Source organism: Alligator mississippiensis, chromosome 13, assembly GCF_030867095.1.
Source record: "Alligator mississippiensis isolate rAllMis1 chromosome 13, rAllMis1, whole genome shotgun sequence".
NCBI lineage: Eukaryota > Metazoa > Chordata > Crocodylia > Alligatoridae > Alligator > Alligator mississippiensis.
This window is the reverse complement of record NC_081836.1, coordinates 18,167,274-18,186,203: the sequence shown is the minus strand read 5'-3', so window position 1 is coordinate 18,186,203 and position 18,930 is coordinate 18,167,274. Positions and strand designations below refer to the sequence as shown.

At 50.8% G+C, this 18,930-nt stretch overlaps 1 protein-coding gene across 4 annotated transcripts in view; it reads left to right on the top strand.

Moving 5' to 3' along the window:
* The window catches only part of CHD5 (chromodomain helicase DNA binding protein 5), a 56,793-nt gene that overhangs the window by 19,850 nt on the left and 18,013 nt on the right, over window positions 1-18,930 (top strand). For all 4 annotated transcript variants that reach the window (XM_059716201.1, XM_059716200.1, XM_019493998.2 and 1 more), the window contains 21 exons: window positions 19-143; window positions 2,322-2,445; window positions 4,521-4,687; window positions 5,264-5,482; window positions 6,128-6,334; window positions 6,428-6,639; window positions 8,065-8,196; window positions 8,685-8,793; window positions 9,630-9,821; window positions 9,910-10,110; window positions 11,060-11,197; window positions 11,779-11,900; window positions 12,405-12,578; window positions 13,568-13,709; window positions 14,160-14,291; window positions 15,099-15,216; window positions 15,944-16,068; window positions 16,990-17,221; window positions 17,340-17,465; window positions 17,648-17,820; window positions 18,632-18,806. In XM_059716201.1, coding sequence (XP_059572184.1) covers window positions 19-143; window positions 2,322-2,445; window positions 4,521-4,687; window positions 5,264-5,482; window positions 6,128-6,334; window positions 6,428-6,639; window positions 8,065-8,196; window positions 8,685-8,793; window positions 9,630-9,821; window positions 9,910-10,110; window positions 11,060-11,197; window positions 11,779-11,900; window positions 12,405-12,578; window positions 13,568-13,709; window positions 14,160-14,291; window positions 15,099-15,216; window positions 15,944-16,068; window positions 16,990-17,221; window positions 17,340-17,465; window positions 17,648-17,820; window positions 18,632-18,806 — 3,345 coding nt within the window. The remainder of the gene's footprint in view (window positions 1-18; window positions 144-2,321; window positions 2,446-4,520; window positions 4,688-5,263; window positions 5,483-6,127; window positions 6,335-6,427; window positions 6,640-8,064; window positions 8,197-8,684; window positions 8,794-9,629; window positions 9,822-9,909; window positions 10,111-11,059; window positions 11,198-11,778; window positions 11,901-12,404; window positions 12,579-13,567; window positions 13,710-14,159; window positions 14,292-15,098; window positions 15,217-15,943; window positions 16,069-16,989; window positions 17,222-17,339; window positions 17,466-17,647; window positions 17,821-18,631; window positions 18,807-18,930) is intronic.

The window sequence follows — 18,930 nt, the reverse complement described above, 5'->3', positions numbered from 1 at the left end:
ATCTTCTTCTTTGTTCAGGTCCAGGAGTGCGGAAGAAAATCAAAGGCTCCAAAGATGGGAAGAAAAAGGGGAAAGGCAAAAAGGTAGCAGGCCTGAAATTTCGGTTTGGAGGAATTGCCAACAAAAGGAAAAAGGGCTCCTCAGTAAGTGCACTACCTCATTTCAGACGGCCAACAGGGTGTGGGCAAGAGGGGCTGGGATGGCTGCCTCCTTGGGTACTGCATCGTGCAGAGAGCCCTGCAACCAGGAAGGAACAGGAGAGACTTCCTTTCCAGGGCCTGTTCTGGTTTGGCCTCTGCTGATGCTGCCAGGAAGGGAGACAATCAGTAACAATTGCACTGGTGGGTATTGGATGCAGGTATTGCTCCAACAGAGCTGGGCAGTCACCCTCCCCTCTCTTCATTCCAGGTAAAATGCTCAGGTGCAGAGCGTTCTAGAGCTGTGCATGCTACCTGTGTCCCTGCAGGTGTCAGACTGCCATGGTGCACACATCCTGTGTGGGTCCCTGCACCAGGGAGTGCTGCAAGGGGGGAGCTGCTGTCCATCATGGAATTTTGCAAATCACCTTTTACCCTCTTTGTTTTTAGCAAAGGCGTGCTCAGCAGGGTGTTTTCCTTTGGAAGACCCCTGCCTCCTCTCCCAGCTCACATGCCTTGAGGCAGCAGGCTTGAGTATTTCTGCAACTGAAATTAAAGCATCGGTTTTCCCTCTCGGGGGTGAATTCAGCAGCACCATGCTCGTAGGTTTCTTTGGCAGAGTGGCTCTTTGGGGCCTGCACTCTAGCTGTGCTCTGTGTCCAAGGGAATTATCAGAGGCTTTCTAATTATATTGCCACATCTTGCTGACTTACTTCTCCAGCCTGTTCCCAGACTAAAAGACCATAGGAATAAATGCATGGCAAAAAAATGAACAGTAGTGCTATTTGCATAACATGCACTTGGCAGCTTAGGAATATCAAATGTGCGCAGAGTCTTACAAGAGAGAATAAATCTTGTAAATAACCGTTGAATAGGGACAGAACTCCTGTAGGTCTTGAGAATATTGATCAAAATCCCATTAATTCAGCCTCACTGGAGTTCGCCAGCCATCTCGATCCATTGCGCATAATGTCGCCAGTTTGTAAATTACTTTTGTGCATTGGAGGTTGAAGCAGAAGGAGCAGTTAGAGCCAGGCCTTTGCTGCAGTAGGTTTTCAATCATAAACATTTGAAAATTTGCCACCTGTTCCTAAACAGTCACTAAACATTTGCAGTTGCATTTTCAAGAGTTGCTAAAAGCTTGGGTTTGCTCATGCCCTTAGATCACAAGTTGTCATGTTTTCTTTGCACCTGGAGATCTCTCTGTAGATACAAGATACCATGCAGACTTTCACTGGCAGGGGCTCACCTGGGTGGGGCCTGGAATTCGGAGATCTGATTCCATCTGAGAGACAGAGCAGCTACTGAGTGGCTCAGCTCAGTTTTATAATCCGGTTAATCTCAACTGGCTAAAATGGAATAGCTCATGCAGCTGCTTTTAGAGTGCAGAAGGAAAAGACTCTTTACTTTCCCAGAATTAGGTCCAAAATATTGTGTTTTGCATGTAAAATGATCCTACTCCCCCGTATGGGCCTGATTCTGTAACCCTGATCATACAAGAAACTCCCTTGGACTCCGTGAGACTGTGCATGGAGGATGGCTGTGAGAAGCATCCCTACCAGCTGGTGTGTTAGCAGACCATAAATTGATCCCCTCCAGCATCCTGCCTCTGGTCCACACCTGAGCATTCAGGGGAAGCTGAACCTTCCCAGCATGTACCTGGCCTGCAGTGCAGTTCAGTCTCTGCACTCAGGAGGAAAACCCAGAGCCCAGCTGTGGGCAGGTAAACACAGGAGGACTCTTAGTGTCCTCTGCTTGACACAAGTTAGTTTGTTAAACCGGGGCTCTGGGGTTACCCTTAAGCAACCTCTCACTTCTGCTGGGAGTAGCATGACATCCCCTCTGCATACCTGATTGTGTCAGAAGATTGTCTCTTGGACTCCAGGTCTGTCCCAGCCTTCCTGGATTAATGGCCGGTCTGAGAGATCAGTCTAACACATGAGTTTTACTTCCTCCTAACCCTTTGTGACAAAGATGAATAACTTCTGTCTATTGACACAAGGAGTTTGGTAACCCTCCCTATGGCCTAGACACAGTGGCTAATCAATGACTGTAACAACCAGGCTCCTGAGGGTTCATTTCCTCTGCAAGCAGCCTGAGCTTCAGTGCTCAACTCTGGCAGTGGCTGGAAGTGAGTTGTCCAGAGCCAGGTTTTCACCTGCCTGTGCTGCAATTCCTTTGCAGAGTGAAGAGGAAGAGCGAGAGGAATCTGACTTGGACAGTGCCAGCATCAACAGCTCCTCGGTGCGCTCCGAATGCTCTGCAGGCTTGGGCAAGAGAGGGAAGAGGAGGAGAAAGAAAAAGAGGAGTAGGCCATTCCTTTGTACTCTGCTCCTGCTCACAGGGTGTTCTGCTTCTCGCCACCCCAAAGACCTGCTGGGGGGATTCCATTGCAGCCTTCATTGCAAAGGGCATGCCTGCCTGTGTGCTCATGCACGGACCTGGTGGATGCCTACTTCGAAGCCAAGCTCAGTGCCCTGGTGCATTGTGTCTGATGGGGGATGTGAGCAGCTCCCATTCGAGGAGCACAGCTGGCTCTACAGGCAGCAGTCCTGTTCAGCCCCTTGTTGCATTGTCCGTGCTCCTCTGCCCTTCAACCCCTTTTGCAGCAGGCAGCCTGTGTTCTGACATTTCATCTGCCTCTTGCAGTGATTCTAGGAAAGAGGTTTTGGCAGAGAACAGCTCCTCTGCATTATTGTGGTGTGGAAACTGCCTTCTCTACCTCTCCCCACAACGGCTCCACAGCCTGAGGGCCTCTTGCCATTCAGTGCAGGGGCACACCCGGCTTGTCTCTCTCACCACTAATTGACCAAGGGCTGCCAGCACATTTGCACTGGAACTGGTTCTGTAGCAGTGAGGATCTGGGAGTGAAGCAGGTGCTTTCTGTGACCAATAGTGTGTACAGGAGCATAGCACTGATGCATGTAGTCTTCCTGCCTGGCCAGTGGCATGGGCTGAAGTGTCTGTTTGATGTTCTTGCTGCCCAGAAGCACGGACATGGTGATGGCTTTGCAGATGGTGTTTGAGTGTTTGCATCGGAGTGTGTGTGTGGTGTGTAGGACTATGTGGCTGATGGTTTTCATGGCACACTCTGCTCTGTTGGCTAGTGAAAAAGCCCCTTTGCACTGAACTGCCTCTGAACCTCTCTACATCCCCAGCTCTGCTCATGAATGCAGTTTGCTGGGATGCTGTGTCCGGGCAGGTGATTAACTCCGCTGTGTGGAGAGGAGAAGTGCAGGTGGATCTGAGTTACTCTGTTGGATTGTGCGTGTGTATTTTGTGTAGGATTGTACACATTATGGCACTTTCTCTGCTTTTTTGCTCTTGAAGTTCATTGAACTGATGGTCCCTTGCTCCTTCCAGGTAAGCTGTGTTTGCAGCTTGTGAGCTTGTGGGCTCCAGGAGCAGCAAAGAAAAGTTTCTTTTCAGTTCCTCCTCTGTCCTGCTTAGCATGAGAGGTCTCAGACTCAGAAATGTCCTCTAGCTTATTGTCCTCACCCACAGGTTTGCTTCTGAGAACTTCAAGGGTAGCTCTGGACCTGGGGGCCTGTGTGGGGTTGCCTTATGCCTCTGCCCCACATTGCCCAATCCCCATTCTCTAGGCTTTGCCTCTTAAACCTGTGAGAGCTAAGCCCACAGTGATGGGACTGGCTGTCTGGTGGGGCACATGGGGAGGAGAACTGTGAAACCTTGTCAGCTGCCATCCATGTTGTAGAGGTTTGGAGTGAAAGGGCTAGGTTCTGTGCAAGCAGTGCCTGCCCCACAGAGCCAGCTGTTTAAACAGACAAACCATGCATAGGGTAGAAGATGGAAGATTGTGACCTTGGTGCACAGACAGGCTCAGTGACTTGCCCAAGAACAGACTGAGAGCTGGAACCTGAACTGCAGTTTCTCAAGTCCCTGATGTTTGACCACAGAATAAGCCTTCCTGACCTTCTCCCTCATGGTGGGCTGAACAAGCACCTGCCTCCAGTTTTAGTGAGCATGAAGGGAAACCAGCATCCTGGAGGAGGAGAGCTCTCCTGGGTGGCATGATTGGTGCATGGTACATGTACGGTTGGTGGTGATGGTCTCTGTGGAGGTTTCTCTGACTGGCCTCCCTTGCCACCTCTCCAGGTTCTGGCATTCTCCATTGAGAGCCTGAAGAACCAAAGGATGATACAGTGTGGAGAGAGAAAGAGAGACAGAGGTGAGATGATGCTGTGTGCAAAGAACCAGATAAACTCTGATGCTGAGGAACAGAGAGGCAGGGGGACGTGAGAGAGGGGGACGAAGGCGGAATGTTCTTGGAGTTGCCTTCACCCTGTGTGATCCTCTCAGATGCCCCGGGGATGGCAGGTGATGACAGTGCTCTGCTGACTTCTTTTGTGTCTCTTCTCATAGCTGAAGAAGGGGATGGGTATGAGACTGACCACCAGGACTACTGCGAGGTCTGCCAGCAAGGAGGAGAGATCATTCTGTGTGACACGTGCCCCCGGGCCTACCACCTTGTCTGCCTGGATCCTGAATTGGAGAAAGCCCCAGAGGGCAAGTGGAGCTGCCCACACTGTGTGAGTAGCCCCAGGCTCAGCTTAAGATGGGGTCACTTTGTAGGAGTTGATTTTAAGCATGTTCATGTGTGTGCTTAGTTATCAGAAATGGCAACCTTTAATGCACAGAAGTCTGGGATGATAGAACTGAGGAGGCTACACAGAGCTCTCAGCTCCAGGGGACTTGCCAATGGCTTGAGGAGTTCCTTTGCCCCTCATCCATCCTTCAGTACCAGGTGCTCTGGGCTTCTAAACTTCCAGTTTCTCATAGCCTGAGGAAGTCTCTCTTTGGCACCGAAATCTTTGTGGTGCCCTGCTCAAAAGGAGCCTCAGGTGTTTTATCCACTTCCCTGTGCGTACCAGCTCTAAACCTGTGTCCCAGGTTATGTTACCAGGATTGTGTCTGTAGCTAAGCTTCTGTGTGGAATGTGCCACAGGAGGTGGCTCTGTGCCATGGGGTGCTTACCTGTGGAGCATTAGGGTGTTGGCCAAGAAGGTAGGGTGCCAGGGCTACTGGGACATGTGTCTAGCATCTCTGGGGAAAGGAAGGGACCCGTTAGGTAATGTCTCAGTGATGTGCTGCATTTGCTTCTCCAGGAGAAGGAAGGGATCCAGTGGGAGCCCAAGGATGATGATGAGGAGGAGGAGGAGGGGGGTGAGGAGGAGGAAGATGACCACATGGAGTTCTGCCGCGTGTGTAAGGATGGTGGAGAGCTGTTGTGCTGTGACACCTGCCCTTCCTCGTACCATCTGCACTGCCTGAACCCACCACTGCCAGAGATCCCAAATGGTGAATGGCTCTGCCCGCGCTGTACAGTGAGTGTTACCAGTGTTTGTCCTGCCCAGCCCCTGCCTGGCCAGGCGTGGGGTTGTGGCCCCCAGATGTCCTGTTGCCCTTCCCCCCCATACACACTGCTACACCCACTGCCCTACCTTGCAGTGCTCCCTGCCAGTAGGACCCTTGCTCCTGTCCTTCCTGCCATGAAGGGATCATTATCCCATGCCCTGCTGTGTTTCTGGAGAGCTCAGTTCCCCCCTAGTCTGCCTTGTGCAAGCAACTGATGCCTTCCTTGCAGGTGCTTGGGTTTTTGCATGGGGGAGCAAGTTCCATCTGGGGCTCAGGCTCAAGCTGGGTCCATGTCCTGGATCTCCGTTCCCCTCTTTGGCTGTCATGCCCTCTTCCTCTGGACAGCTACAAGCCCTGCTAGCTCTGGGCTGGACCTGTCTGCACTTCACCTCTGCTCCTGCTCCACAGCAGGCTCTTCATTCCCACAGAGCAGGCTCAGGCCTGTGTCAGAGTCATTGAGACACTAAGGGCTTGTTAGTGATGGGTGGGCTGTTGGTTGTGCAGAGCCTCACAGGGACATGAGGGCTATAAGGCTGAGGGGGGAAGCACTAGGTGAGGCCTGTTTAACCCATTTGTGTGTGTGTGTGTCTATGCTTTCCCTCTGTTTTCCTCAGTGCCCTCCCTTAAAAGGCAAAGTTCAGCGCATCCTACACTGGACTTGGAAGGAGCCCCCTGTGCCCCCAGCATCCTTGCTGTCCCCACCTGACTCAGAGATGGCCATCCCTCCATCAAAATCGCTGGAAGGGATCCCAGAAAGGGAGTTCTTTGTGAAATGGGCAGGGCTTTCCTACTGGCACTGCTCCTGGGTCAAGGAGCTACAGGTGAGGCAGGGCATGATCAGCAGAGCCTAGATGGGGCTGGACTTCTTATTCCTGTAGGCCTCATGATCCTGGTCTGTCACTCTGTCCTGGCAGCTGGAGCTCTACCACACCGTGATGTACCGCAACTACCAAAGGAAGAATGACATGGATGAGCCACCTGCCTTTGACTATGGCTCTGGGGATGAGGATAGCAAGAGTGAGAAGCGGAAGAACAAAGACCCACAGTATGCCCAAATGGAGGAGAAGTACTACCGCTATGGCATCAAGCCTGAGTGGATGATGATTCACCGCATCCTGAACCACAGGTGGGAATGGGGGATAGCTATCGTCGTGTGCATAAATGAAAATGGGAAGTTCATATCCTGCTGGCAGTATTAGGAGCCAGCACTGCCTGTTAGGTTTGGCATAGATCCATAAAGGCCAGCTCCTCGGGGTGGAACCCTTTTGCTTTCTGCCTGTATGTGATATTGTAGGAAGTGATTTCCCTCCTGTTATGGGCATCTGCTCTGTAGTTCCCTCAGTCCTGAGGGGCTTCCAGGCTGAGGAGTTGTGGTGGTGATTAGCTCAGTGTTTTGGAAAAGTAGAAATAAGCAAGATTCAGAGAACACATTTGCACAGGTAGTAGGGACTGTCCTTTACAAGAGCAGCACAGCAAAAATAACCAGCCCCACCTCCCTCACCAAGTTTTGGAAGGGATATGAACTCTTAGACAGGGCATGCGCCAACATTGAGTTAACTGGGGTTAGGCCAAGACTGTCCTGGGGACAACTGGCTCCATAAGACTGCATGCACCTTGTTCTAAACCATCTGTCCCTAGCAGAGGTGGGATACCTGGCTGCTGGAGCAGCAGCTTGGTTCTGGCATTCTTTTATAGAGCTATGAGCTGCATCATCATTTTACATTTAGAAACATTTAACCAGTTATCTGTTTCTTTCATGAACTGCCCTCTGTTAAATGACCACTGAGCAGCTCTCCACATATGCTGCACAATGTGTGAGTGCTGACTCCCCAGCCCATCATGCCATGAGTTACATCAATGCTAGCCAGGGCACTAAATTACAGGCAGTACAGACGCAATGAAATTGTATGGCTTTTAGCTTCTATGATTGATTAAACACACTCAAGAGATGGATAGACCATTCCAGCTGAAACTATTGATTCCTTCTAGGTGTTGTTTTAGCTCTGCCTGGACTTCATAATACACAGGTAAAAACAAAGGATGAAGTACGCAATTTCAGAAAAAGTGTCATAACTCGCTGTCTGCCAGGAATGGAGAGACTGAGTAACTGAGCCTTGGTGGTCTTGTCACGGGACACTCTAAATTCTGAAACTTTTGAAATGCGGCCCCCTTTCCCAGCCCGCCCACCTACAGTGCCACCACAGTGATGTGGTTCTGTATGCATGAATCCTGCCTGTCATACTGAGAGCCTGTCTGGGAGCAACTTTCTGCCACCAGCTCACAAGTGGATCTCACGCATATTAGCTGAGGAGAAACCAGAGCATTAGTATTTCAGGCTCTGATGTGTGCGGGGTTCTCTGTCTCAAGAGGCTTCAATTAGGGACTTGCAAGCTTGAACGCTTGGGAGTGTGTGTTTGAAGTGTGTGTTGGTTCACCAGGGAGGTGTTTCCATCACTGAACAGCCTGTCAATACAAGTGAAATATCAGCTTGGGTCATGCCTGTTACTCTGGGCCATTTCAGTGACATGCTTTTAAATACTACTTGTTCTAGCTTTGATAAAAAGGGAGACATCCATTACCTGATCAAGTGGAAAGATTTGCCATATGACCAGTGTACCTGGGAGATCGATGATATAGACATTCCATACTATGAAAACCTGAAGCAGATATACTGGAATCACAGGTAACAGCCTGATTTTCAGTGCTTAGTACTTCTGGAAAATGGCTCTGTGTCAGTGTCCTAAAGCGGGTGCCCAAAATCAGTTGGAGCTCCTTCTACCCATAGTGTATCATCCTGTAAACCTAGGTTATCCATCCCTATGTCAGTAATATCCATTCATTTGTATTAACAATAGCATCTGTTTGTCTTACTGTATTTACAAGAGGTCCCATTGTGCTGGGCTGTGTCTAGTTTTCAGGAAAAAAACCTAGATGTATTTTCACATTTTGCTGAGGGTCAGTGTCAGTGTGATGCTACCCAGCTACATGGTTAATGATCCCTAATGAGCCATAAGTTTCAGATGTACCTGGATCAGAAAAGCTTTGGTGGGGGCAGAACAAAAGGTGGTGTACTGGGCCTTCTCCCACAGTGCTTAGAGACCACAGAGAGACCTGTGTTTTGCCTGCTGCCAACTTCTCACCAAGAACCTCTGCTTAAATGTTCTCTTCCAGGGAGCTGATGTTGGGGGACGAAACCCGACCTCCAAAGAAGCTGAACAAGAAAGGAAAAAAACTGAAAGATGAGAAACTGGAGAAACCACCAGAAACACCCATTGTTGATGTAAGTGAGAGGGTTGGGGGGGGGGAGGATGGAGGGGAGGGAGTCGCGCTAGAATGGGAGGGTCGTGCATTATGTCTGAACTCCATAAAAATCTTGCTGCTTATGAGGCCAAGCAATTCTCCAGGCCGGTTCAGTCAGAGTCAGGTAAAGTCTAAGGTGGCAGCTCTGGGGGAGGGCACTCTTCTTCCCTCATGGCTTGTGGATCATCTTCACTTCCCATTTGTGGAGAGGGAGAGGGTTTCTCATGCATGTTGAGGCAGGCACAGATGTCCCCTTCCCCACTTCGAGGGCTTCCTCATCGCCTTCAGTATGTACCAGAGGGACCAGGTCACAAGACCTCTTTGCCAGTTGGCTGGGCTCCTCGAGGGCTCCTCAGACCATAAAGGTGGCCTGAGCCCTTCAGTGGCTGGTGTGGAAGCTCTCAGGAGACAGTCATTTATCTGAGGGTTTCTTTGTGGGGAAAATGCCAACTTTTCCCAGCCTGGGCATTGGTGGTGATTTCCCAGGCTTCCAAAGGCTTCATTGCCTGTGCTTAACAGGCCATTCATGGCTTCTCCTTCAGTGTGGAGGAGCTGCAGGCCCCAGCCAGCTAAGCTGTGCCTCAATCCATACAGCCATGCCCTGCCAGTTCTGCTGGACCCCACCATCCCTGCAGGCAGCACCTCCATGTTGGGGAGGCAAAAGCTGATTTTGGAAATTCCTGGGTGGTATTTGCTCCTTGTTTTGGGCCTCTCCATGGTAAAGCTGTGAAGAGGGACCCTGTGGGCAGTGGAGAAGAGGGATGCCAGCGAGTGGGCTGGCACTGAGTGCTGTGCATGGGGCATTTTTTTCCATAGCCCACAGTTAAGTTTGACAAGCAACCCTGGTACATTGATGCAACTGGAGGTACCCTACATCCCTACCAGCTGGAAGGGCTGAACTGGCTGAGGTTCTCCTGGGCCCAGGGCACTGACACAATCCTTGCTGATGAAATGGGGCTGGGGAAGACCGTGCAGACTATTGTATTCCTGTACTCCCTCTACAAGGAGGTGAGTATCCAATGCACCTGGAGATAGTTTGGCACCCTGGGTGAGCCGGGAGTGCAGCCTGCTTATTGGAAACATGTCTTCCTGACAGGGCCACTCCAAAGGACCATACCTGGTCAGTGCCCCTCTCTCCACCATCATCAACTGGGAGAGAGAGTTTGAGATGTGGGCCCCTGACTTCTATGTTGTGACGTACACGGGGGACAAGGAAAGCCGGGCGGTGATCCGGGAGAATGAGTTCTCCTTTGAGGACAATGCCATCCGGAGTGGGAAGAAGGTTTTCCGAATGAAGGTAAGTGCCCCACATCCAACTGGGAACAGAGCCGAGCTTGCTCCTGGCCAAGGAATTGGTGCAAAATGCTGTAGAAAAGGGATTGCCTGATCCATTTGGTGGGGGAAAGAAATTCACCTGCCAACATATGGGACAAGAAACCTCTCCAGGTGTCTGTCTGCCTCTGCAGGCCTGCCAAGTGCAAGCTAGAAAGCATCTTTACTCTTCAGTGTTCACTGGGGCTCCCATTCTCCCAGATTTCACTGGTGCCTAATACAAAGTCCCAACCACTGATCTTACCATTCCCCACCCCAATACCAGTGGGGGATTTGCTGTCCTGAGATATCTTTCTGAACTCTGATGTGAGCTGTGTTCTCCATGCAGGCCTGAAGCTCCTTCCTCATAAGATTTCCTTAGTTTAGTGCCCTCTGGAAGATAAACCCTTATAGTTTGCTGTTCAGTACTGGCTGGGCTATGTATGACTTGGAGATCAAAAAGCAGGACTCCGGTATGTGGAGGGGGAAGGAGATATTTTTGCAGCTGCATATGCTGGTTTAAATCCAGAACAACTCCTTGAGGCTAGCCGATCTACTCCAGATTTACAACAGTGGAAATGGGAGCAGAGTTTGACCTGGAAGAAGGGAAGTGGGCACCTGAAAAATGCTGTTCTCCAGAGAGGAGGTCTGACACTGTTTGTAAATGCAGCTGATTTATGAAGGGCTTTCTGATGGGCCCTTTTCTGCGGGGTTTATAGAGAGCTCTAATTCATTTTAATGCTCAGATGGATATAGATTTTCTGCTGGCTTGATTCATTCCCAGGCACTGCACGCTGGTATTTTGCAGTGTAGTGCAAACCGTTCTGCATCTTTCTTCCAGCACTGTGATGTGTGACATGAAGAAGCAGAGAAGGCCAGGGGTGCCTGGTCCCCTCAGTCTCTTTAACCTCCTGGGCTCTCTCTGTTTCATCTAGAAAGAAGCCCAGATTAAATTCCATGTCCTGCTTACCTCCTATGAGCTGATTACGATTGATCAGGCTATCCTGGGGTCTATTGAGTGGGCCTGCCTGGTGGTGGATGAAGCACACAGATTGAAGAACAACCAGTCCAAAGTAGGTATCTTGCTAGGTAGAATCCCAGGGGGTGGGAGCTGTGGCAGTAGCACCATCAAATTTCTCCGCTGTTCTCCCACCTTGGTCCTGTCTGCAAATAAGAAGATGTTCCTGCCCTGCAACTTATCCTCCACACTTTGAAACACTCCCGGGGGCCTGTACTTAGGCAATTTTATAGCCTCTTTGCGTGCTGCAGTTCCTGCCCCTGGAATGCAGCTTGGCACATGGGTTAGCAGTATGCGGGACAGAAGAGAGAGCAGTTTGCTCCCCAGCAGCAGGGCTGGCTCTGTAGAGTGGGCAGAAGCAAAGCTTGTTACAGTCAGCATGTGTGACTTGCATGCTGGGGGCCAAGTCAGGGATTTCCTCAGGCACTGTTGCCAGGAGAGTCACTTTGGCATTGCAGCCAGTGCTGCTTGGCTCTGTCAGTCCCTTCTGACTGGGTATGCCTCCCTGGGTTCATGAACAGGGCTCTGGACAGGATGTGAAAGTCACTGCAGGCCCTTCAGGGTGCTAGCTGGTCTAGAGGAACTTCCTGTGCTAGTGTTCTGAGCTACCGCCTCTGACTGGGTTCCCTGTCCTAGTTCTTCAGAGTGCTGAATAGCTACAAGATCGACTACAAGCTACTGCTCACAGGCACACCACTCCAGAACAACTTAGAGGAGCTCTTCCACCTTCTCAACTTTCTTACCCCGGAGAGGTTCAAGTGAGTTATTCCTGTTCCCTCCTTGGCAAGTCTGGCCCACCCAAGGTCATTTCCCTTTGGCCTGTGCCAAACCTAACTAGCCAGCAGCCTGTCTGGGCACTGTGTCTGGCTCACAAGGACAGGCAGTGGCATCTCCCAGCATGACCAAAACCCCATGTGTCAGGCAAGTGTAATGCCTGGACATCGTGGTGATGATTGCAGTAGAAAACATTGCAGGCACAGGCGGGCCCATCAGACAGGTGGATGGTGAAGTACATGGTAAAGCTACAGCCCCAGCACTTTGCCCCCACTCCACTGGAGTTTTGGCACCTCAGTTAAGTTCTAATGGCTTATCAGGAGATGCCTACCCCATTCTGTGAGTGGCCTTAACCATATTCCCCTGTTTTGTAGGAGAGTTCTGTGCTCATGGAAAGGCATGGGGGTATGATTCTCTTGGCCCACGTGTCTGCCCCATGCCCTCCATCTCCTGCCTTGTGCCCCTCACACACAGTGATTTTTTTGCAGCAACCTAGAGGGGTTCCTGGAGGAATTTGCTGACATCTCGAAGGAGGACCAGATCAAGAAGCTGCATGACCTCCTGGGTCCCCACATGCTCCGGAGACTGAAGGCAGATGTGTTCAAGAACATGCCTGCCAAGACTGAGCTGATTGTGAGGGTGGAGCTCAGCCAGATGCAAAAGTAAGGTGGCTGTCACTAGGGAGGGGGAGTCTCTGCAGAGCCTAAGAATGCAGGGCTACTGGCTGCTTTCACACTGCTCATTTGTGTTGGGGGCAGTGAGACACCAGCTGTTTCTGATGATTTGGAAGCAAACAACTGGGGGATGTTTGTGTCTGTCCTGTTAGGGGAGATCCACATTGGAGCATCCAGCCCAACCTATGAGCGGTGGGTTCCTTACAGAGTTAGGGCTGCTCTAGGAACCTGCCAGAAGTTTTGGGCAGTGCCAGCCTGGCAGGGTGCCCTGGCACCTGGGCAGAGCAATGAGGCTGAGAAAGTTTCAGATTCTAGTGGCCCTGGGAGTCCTGACAGCTGTAGCTGCTGATACTCAGAGGCCTCCAGCTCTGACCGCATGGAGAGCACTTGCTCTGCTCCTGAGTAGGATGCATGCAGGCAAAAGGTGCTTGCTGACAAAACATGCTCACTGTCAATGGCTAGGGTTCTTAGGGCTGAGGGAAGGACTCGGCTTTCAGCTCAGCCAGAGTAGAACTAAGGTAGCTGCTCTGAGTCCCCTGGAATTTCAGTGGATCAAGACAGATTCTTGCAGGGTGGAAGTCTGACCCTGCATGCTAGGGCAGGGTGCATCTCTGTTATGTGGACTGCATTGTCCACATCCCAGTGGGCCTCTGAGACTTAAGAGAAGCAACAGGGGAAGCTAGCTTCCTCCTCTAGGAGATACTTGCTCTGGCGAAGAAACTCACTTTACAGAGCATACAGCAACAGGACCCAGCCCCTCTCTGCTAGCAGAGTGATTATATTATCCAGCCACATGACTGATCCAGGTCTGCAAAGGCTGAATCCAAGAGGACTGTTATGATTGTTGTTCATTTGTTTCTTGAAGTGCCTTGGCTAATGTCACCCATAGAATTAGTTCAGTGCCCTCACTCTTACGTTAGCCATGTGTCTGTCTGGCCATGTTCCTGATGGAATCTGTCCCATTATTGTCAATTCAGGAAGTACTACAAATTCATATTGACAAGGAATTTTGAAGCCCTGAATTCCAAAGGTGGTGGGAACCAAGTGTCACTGCTCAATATCATGATGGATCTGAAGAAATGCTGCAACCATCCATACCTCTTCCCTGTTGCTGCTGTGGTAGGTCACCTTTCTGTGAATGCTTGTGGTGTGTTTGCTGTGCTGAGGGCCAGTGCTTCCTTTCCTGTTCTTTAAATGCGTGTAGTTGAGGCATCGTCTGGGGGCTTTCCCTTGCACCCATCAGAAGGGAGGGTGATTTGTTTGGCCTGGCCTATTCAATGTGAGCATCTTCTCCCTGTAACCCATTTGAATTCCTCCTTGAAGTGAAGCAACTTTTCCTGGATGTGCATTGTGGATGTCCATGATGGCAACTTTCTGAGAGCAGGCTGCTATTGGTGTAATCAGCCTGTGCACCAATGTCAGAAAGGAAGGGACACATGATGTGCAGCCCTACATTGGTTTGACTTACTGCAGCTGAGAGCAGCAACCCCATTGAATTCAGTGGGTGCAGAATTTGCCTACAGCCGCAGAGCCCCTCCAATAATGGGGATCCTTTCGTCTTTTTCTCAGGAAGCTCCAGTCTTGCCAAATGGGTCCTATGATGGCAATTCATTGGTTAAATCTTCTGGAAAGCTGATGTTGCTGCAGAAGATGTTGAAGAAGCTGCGAGATGGGGGGCACAGAGTCTTGATCTTCTCCCAGGTGGGTGAAGAGAGGAGGTAGTCTCTGGCCTTGAGGACTTGGAGTCCAGGGCATTCGGGGGTGGCAGATGGAAAGAATTAACCTTTGATATGTTGTTATATTAAGGTTGAAGGTAAATTTTTATATGCGCTGCCCTGCTGTGTCATTTGGATCACTGATTCTGTTGCTCAGAGTAAAAGTAAAGAGCCAGAATTTATTTTCTTTTAGAATTTTTTTTCTCTTTTTTTCTTCAGAAGGGAATTTTATGTCTGGGATGGTACAGCACATAGAGTAGGGACACAGGAAAGGTATTCCCAGCTTTGCCACTGACTTGGTGTGTCACACTGGCAAGTCACTTATTATTCCTTACCCTCATTTTGCCAATCTATAACATGGAAAGGATAATGCTAACTCACCTTGCAAGCAGTGTTCCACATATAAGAGGTGCCAGATAAGCATGGTGTATATCCTGATGGCTTGCTTCTGCTTACATTTAGTCAGCATCTGGGGGCTACAGCCTGGTGTGGGGGGTGATGGAAAAGTTCCTAGCATTGAGGGCGTGGGTGGAAGAAAGACCTCTAGGCAAGGCATGCAGCCCCTTTGCTGTCCATCTGTATGGCACATAGCAGCAGGCAGAGAGCAGAGGCAAGGCATGTTAGGGCTTCTGTTTTGGCTCCTGATAGCAACAAAACTTCCAGGGGCAGAAGTTCCTTCAGCCAGAGGCACATTTTGTTCCTGGGGAAATTCTCAACCCCTCCCCATGGTCCTGTGCTGGTGCAAACCTCCCCTTCACCAGGGGAGATCTTCACTGCTGGACTTTCTCTGCAGATGACAAAGATGCTGGATCTGCTGGAGGATTTCTTGGAGTATGAGGGTTACAAGTATGAGAGAATCGATGGAGGCATCACGGGGGGCCTGCGCCAGGAAGCTATTGACAGATTTAATGGTACTTGTATTTCTAATAAAGGGAAACACCCCTTGGAGGCTCCCTTTCTCTGTTGTGCATGAGGGCAGGCAGCACACAGCTGGGCACAGTAGGCAATAGTTCAGCAATTGCTTTCCCAGCCTAGGAGAGACTTTTCCAGTTCCTGTGCCTATCACTCTGAGCCAGGCTTTCTGAATAGGGTGCCATTGGCAAGGCAGCCAGAATGCCTTAGCATCCTCCATTGGTTTTATACCAGGAGAAGAATCCAACTCCTGTCCTTGCTTAGCCCGCAGGCACATGCATGCACAGAAGGGCGCACACGCCCTACAGAAGCAGGGTTTTTGCAAACACACCTGTCACACAGCCCTTTGCAAATCTGTTGCTGTGCAGTGCAAGCTGGCAGTGTTGTCAGCATGGTAATTAAGAGGGTTTTTAATTATGTTGTGTGAATGAATCCCAGGGCGCAAATGACAGGTGCTGGAAGTCTTATGCATTTCTTTTAAGTGGCTTGGTGAGATGCCAGGCTTCCTCAGGAGGTTGGGAGTGGAGTTCACCACCTCTGTGACAGTTTCCTCATGCATGTGGCACTCTTGCTCCTTCCCTCCCCTATCTCATGACCATGTGCTGGGTATGTGTGGGTGGAACACAACCTTTGTTCACTCCCCTCTACACAGGGTCACACATTTCCTACTGAACCAAGCTCCTTCCAGTCTCACCTTTTGCCCCCTTGTGGGTTTGTATTCCTCAGCTCCTGGTGCTCAGCAGTTCTGCTTTCTCCTCTCTACCCGAGCTGGTGGTTTGGGCATAAACCTTGCTACGGCCGACACAGTCATTATTTATGATTCTGATTGGAATCCCCACAATGACATCCAGGTTTATTGCTTTTTCCTTTTCCTTACACTATAGTAAGTATGTTCCAGTGGTGCCCTCTCTGCTCACGGTTCCTATGTGCTTGCTGACACTGAATGCATCTCAAAATCATTTTTCCTCTAAAGACCTGCTGATGCTTCCTGGAAAACCTTGAAAAGCATGATTCTGTGTAGAAGCCCCTCTGCTTTCCGTGTCCTCTGGCATTGCACTGGCCTCTTTCTGCTCTTTGAAGGACATTCAGCATGAGAAGAATGTCTTTGTTCTATAGGATTCTCGCTGCATCTGGCTGCTCTTTCTTCACCAGTTACCTCCTTTGGGACATGATGGTTATTTCCCAACTGAGAATTCCAGCCACCAGTGGGCAAAAAGCAGCCAGAATGGGAGTCTCTTAAGGAACAACTCAATTTGCCCCCTTATATAAACAGCAATGTGAAGAGGAATATAGACAGTTGCTCCATTGCTCTTCCCCAGGGCCAGGGAAATGGTGCTAAGGAAGAGAGAAGGAAAAAGACTAAGGGATTATTTGTTGGTGGTTACATGCAGGAGGTTAACTCCTCCTAGTGGCATTTCTTCTCACTTTTGTTTAGGCAGAGATATGTGCTGGGGGAGGGGTGGAGGATGTGTGCCCATGAGTCTGCAACCTGAAGATCCTTGACTTGGACTTGCATGGCTTGTCCTCTGTCAGCCTGTCCTCATTCCACTTGCAAAGTCAGCAAAAAGAGAGGCCAGGCTTGCCAGGTTTCCATTCCCAGGATGGGAACTTGGTGAGGTGTTCCCAGGCTGGGTCTCCAAGTGCTGCAAGCTGGTAACATCTTTCATGGGGAGAAATGGGCTTCTGCAGCTGTTGAGATCGAGGCCTGGTCAACGTTGGTTGGTGCGGTAAGCTGACCCTACCAGTTGCTCCAACAAGGGCTATCCCTGCAGGCATTCAGCCGAGCCCATCGTATTGGGCAGAATAAGAAGGTGATGATCTACCGCTTTGTGACAAGAGCCTCTGTGGAGGAGCGCATCACCCAGGTAGCCAAGCGGAAAATGATGCTCACCCACTTGGTGGTCCGTCCAGGCCTTGGCTCCAAGTCTGGCTCCATGACCAAGCAGGAGCTGGATGACATCCTGAAGTTTGGGACTGAAGAGCTCTTCAAAGATGATGTGGAAGGTGAGCATGGACAGGGATGTCTGGAGTGAGATGCCCAAGGCAGAGATGCAGTACTGTCCTTCTGTACTGTGTTAGGCTGTGTCATCACTTGCCCAGCCTCTGCCCATTCTGCTTTCAGGCGTGATGTCTCAGGGCCAGCGGATCACCATGCCAGATGCTCTCTCTCCCTTCCCAGAAGCCCCAGCCTCTAAAGGGGGTGCTGTGGCTCAAAACATGAAAAAAAAACATGGCGGCACCCCACCAGGTGGGTAAGGCAGGAGAGTGTGGGCACCAGCTGCTCATTTGACTGCTCCCCAATCTGGAGCCCCTTCTCTTGCTATGCCCAGGCCGATGGTCCTGGTTCTGGTAGAGGGAATACTGCGGGGGGCCTTTAGCTCCCTGCATCCCAGGCTTTTGTGGTGACCTCTCCTGTGCTTTGTCTTCAAGGGGACAACAAGGATGTGGAGGACAGCAGCGTGATCCACTACGATGATGCTGCCATCTCCAAGCTGCTGGACCGGAACCAGGATGCAACTGATGACACTGAGTTGCAGAACATGAACGAGTATCTCAGCTCCTTTAAAGTGGCCCAGTATGTTGTGAGAGAAGAGGATGGTGTGGTAATGTGACCAGTATCATGTCTTTTCGTTTAACCCCTCCTGTGCATTCCTCTGTTGGTGTTTCCTCCTCCTCCTTTGTTTTTTTTCTTCTTCTTGTTTTGCCACTATTTCTGGAAGTGGGAGGGCTCCCGCCTACCCAGTGTGTGTGATGGTGTTTGTTCATGGAGGATGGTAGGGTGCAGCCAGCAGAGCTGTCTTGCAGACCCTGCAGCCTCCTGTCAGCTAGTTTGATTTCCATGGAAAGCTCTGGTCTGGCCTGGCTGCCTTGCAGTCATGCATTTGGCTGTCAGAGGAAGAGGTACTGGCCTCGTACTTCCTCACACTCAACCAGTTGAGACACCTCAGGATCTTGGTTGGGTCAGGTAAGGAGGGCTCCATTCAGATAGGTGCCTTTTGAGTCTGCACCCCTCAGCTCTGGAGTCCCAGATGGAAGAGGAAGGACAGTTCTGTCATTGAGGTGCCAGGACCTCCGGGTATCATCCTCTGTTGGGTCTCCAACTCCCTGTGTAGTCAAGGGCTAGTCCCTGAATCCTGTGCAGTGGTGCTGCCTGGTGCTGCCCTGCCTCACAGGATAGCTTCATGAAGGTCTGTGAGGCACTCATGCTTTGCAGGGGCTGGACTGCCTAGGCACCTGCATAGGTAACAGGCCCAAGCGTGGTGCTGGGAGCTCTGCGCCTCTAGCATGGTGGCCTGTGTTCAGTCCTCTGTGAGAAGCAGTTTTGGGGGTAGTGCTGGGGTGACTGGTCAGGGCATATCTGGGATGGTGCTGAGGCTGGCTGGGCTGGTAACCCCCTGGCAACTCTGCTTTCAGGAGGAGGTTGAACGAGAGATCATCAAGCAGGAGGAGAATGTGGACCCTGACTACTGGGAGAAGCTGCTGCGGCACCACTATGAGCAGCAGCAGGAGGATCTGGCCAGGAACCTTGGGAAGGGGAAGCGGATCCGCAAGCAGGTCAACTACAATGACACTTCACAGGAGGACCAAGGTATGGCTCCTGCCCTGGGGACTTCCCAAAAGCCAGGGTACCTGATGAGGTTGGTGAGGGCTGCTCATTCCTACCTGAGCTGGGGTTCATGAGCGCTGCGTGCCTCAAGGCTATGTGTGGTTCT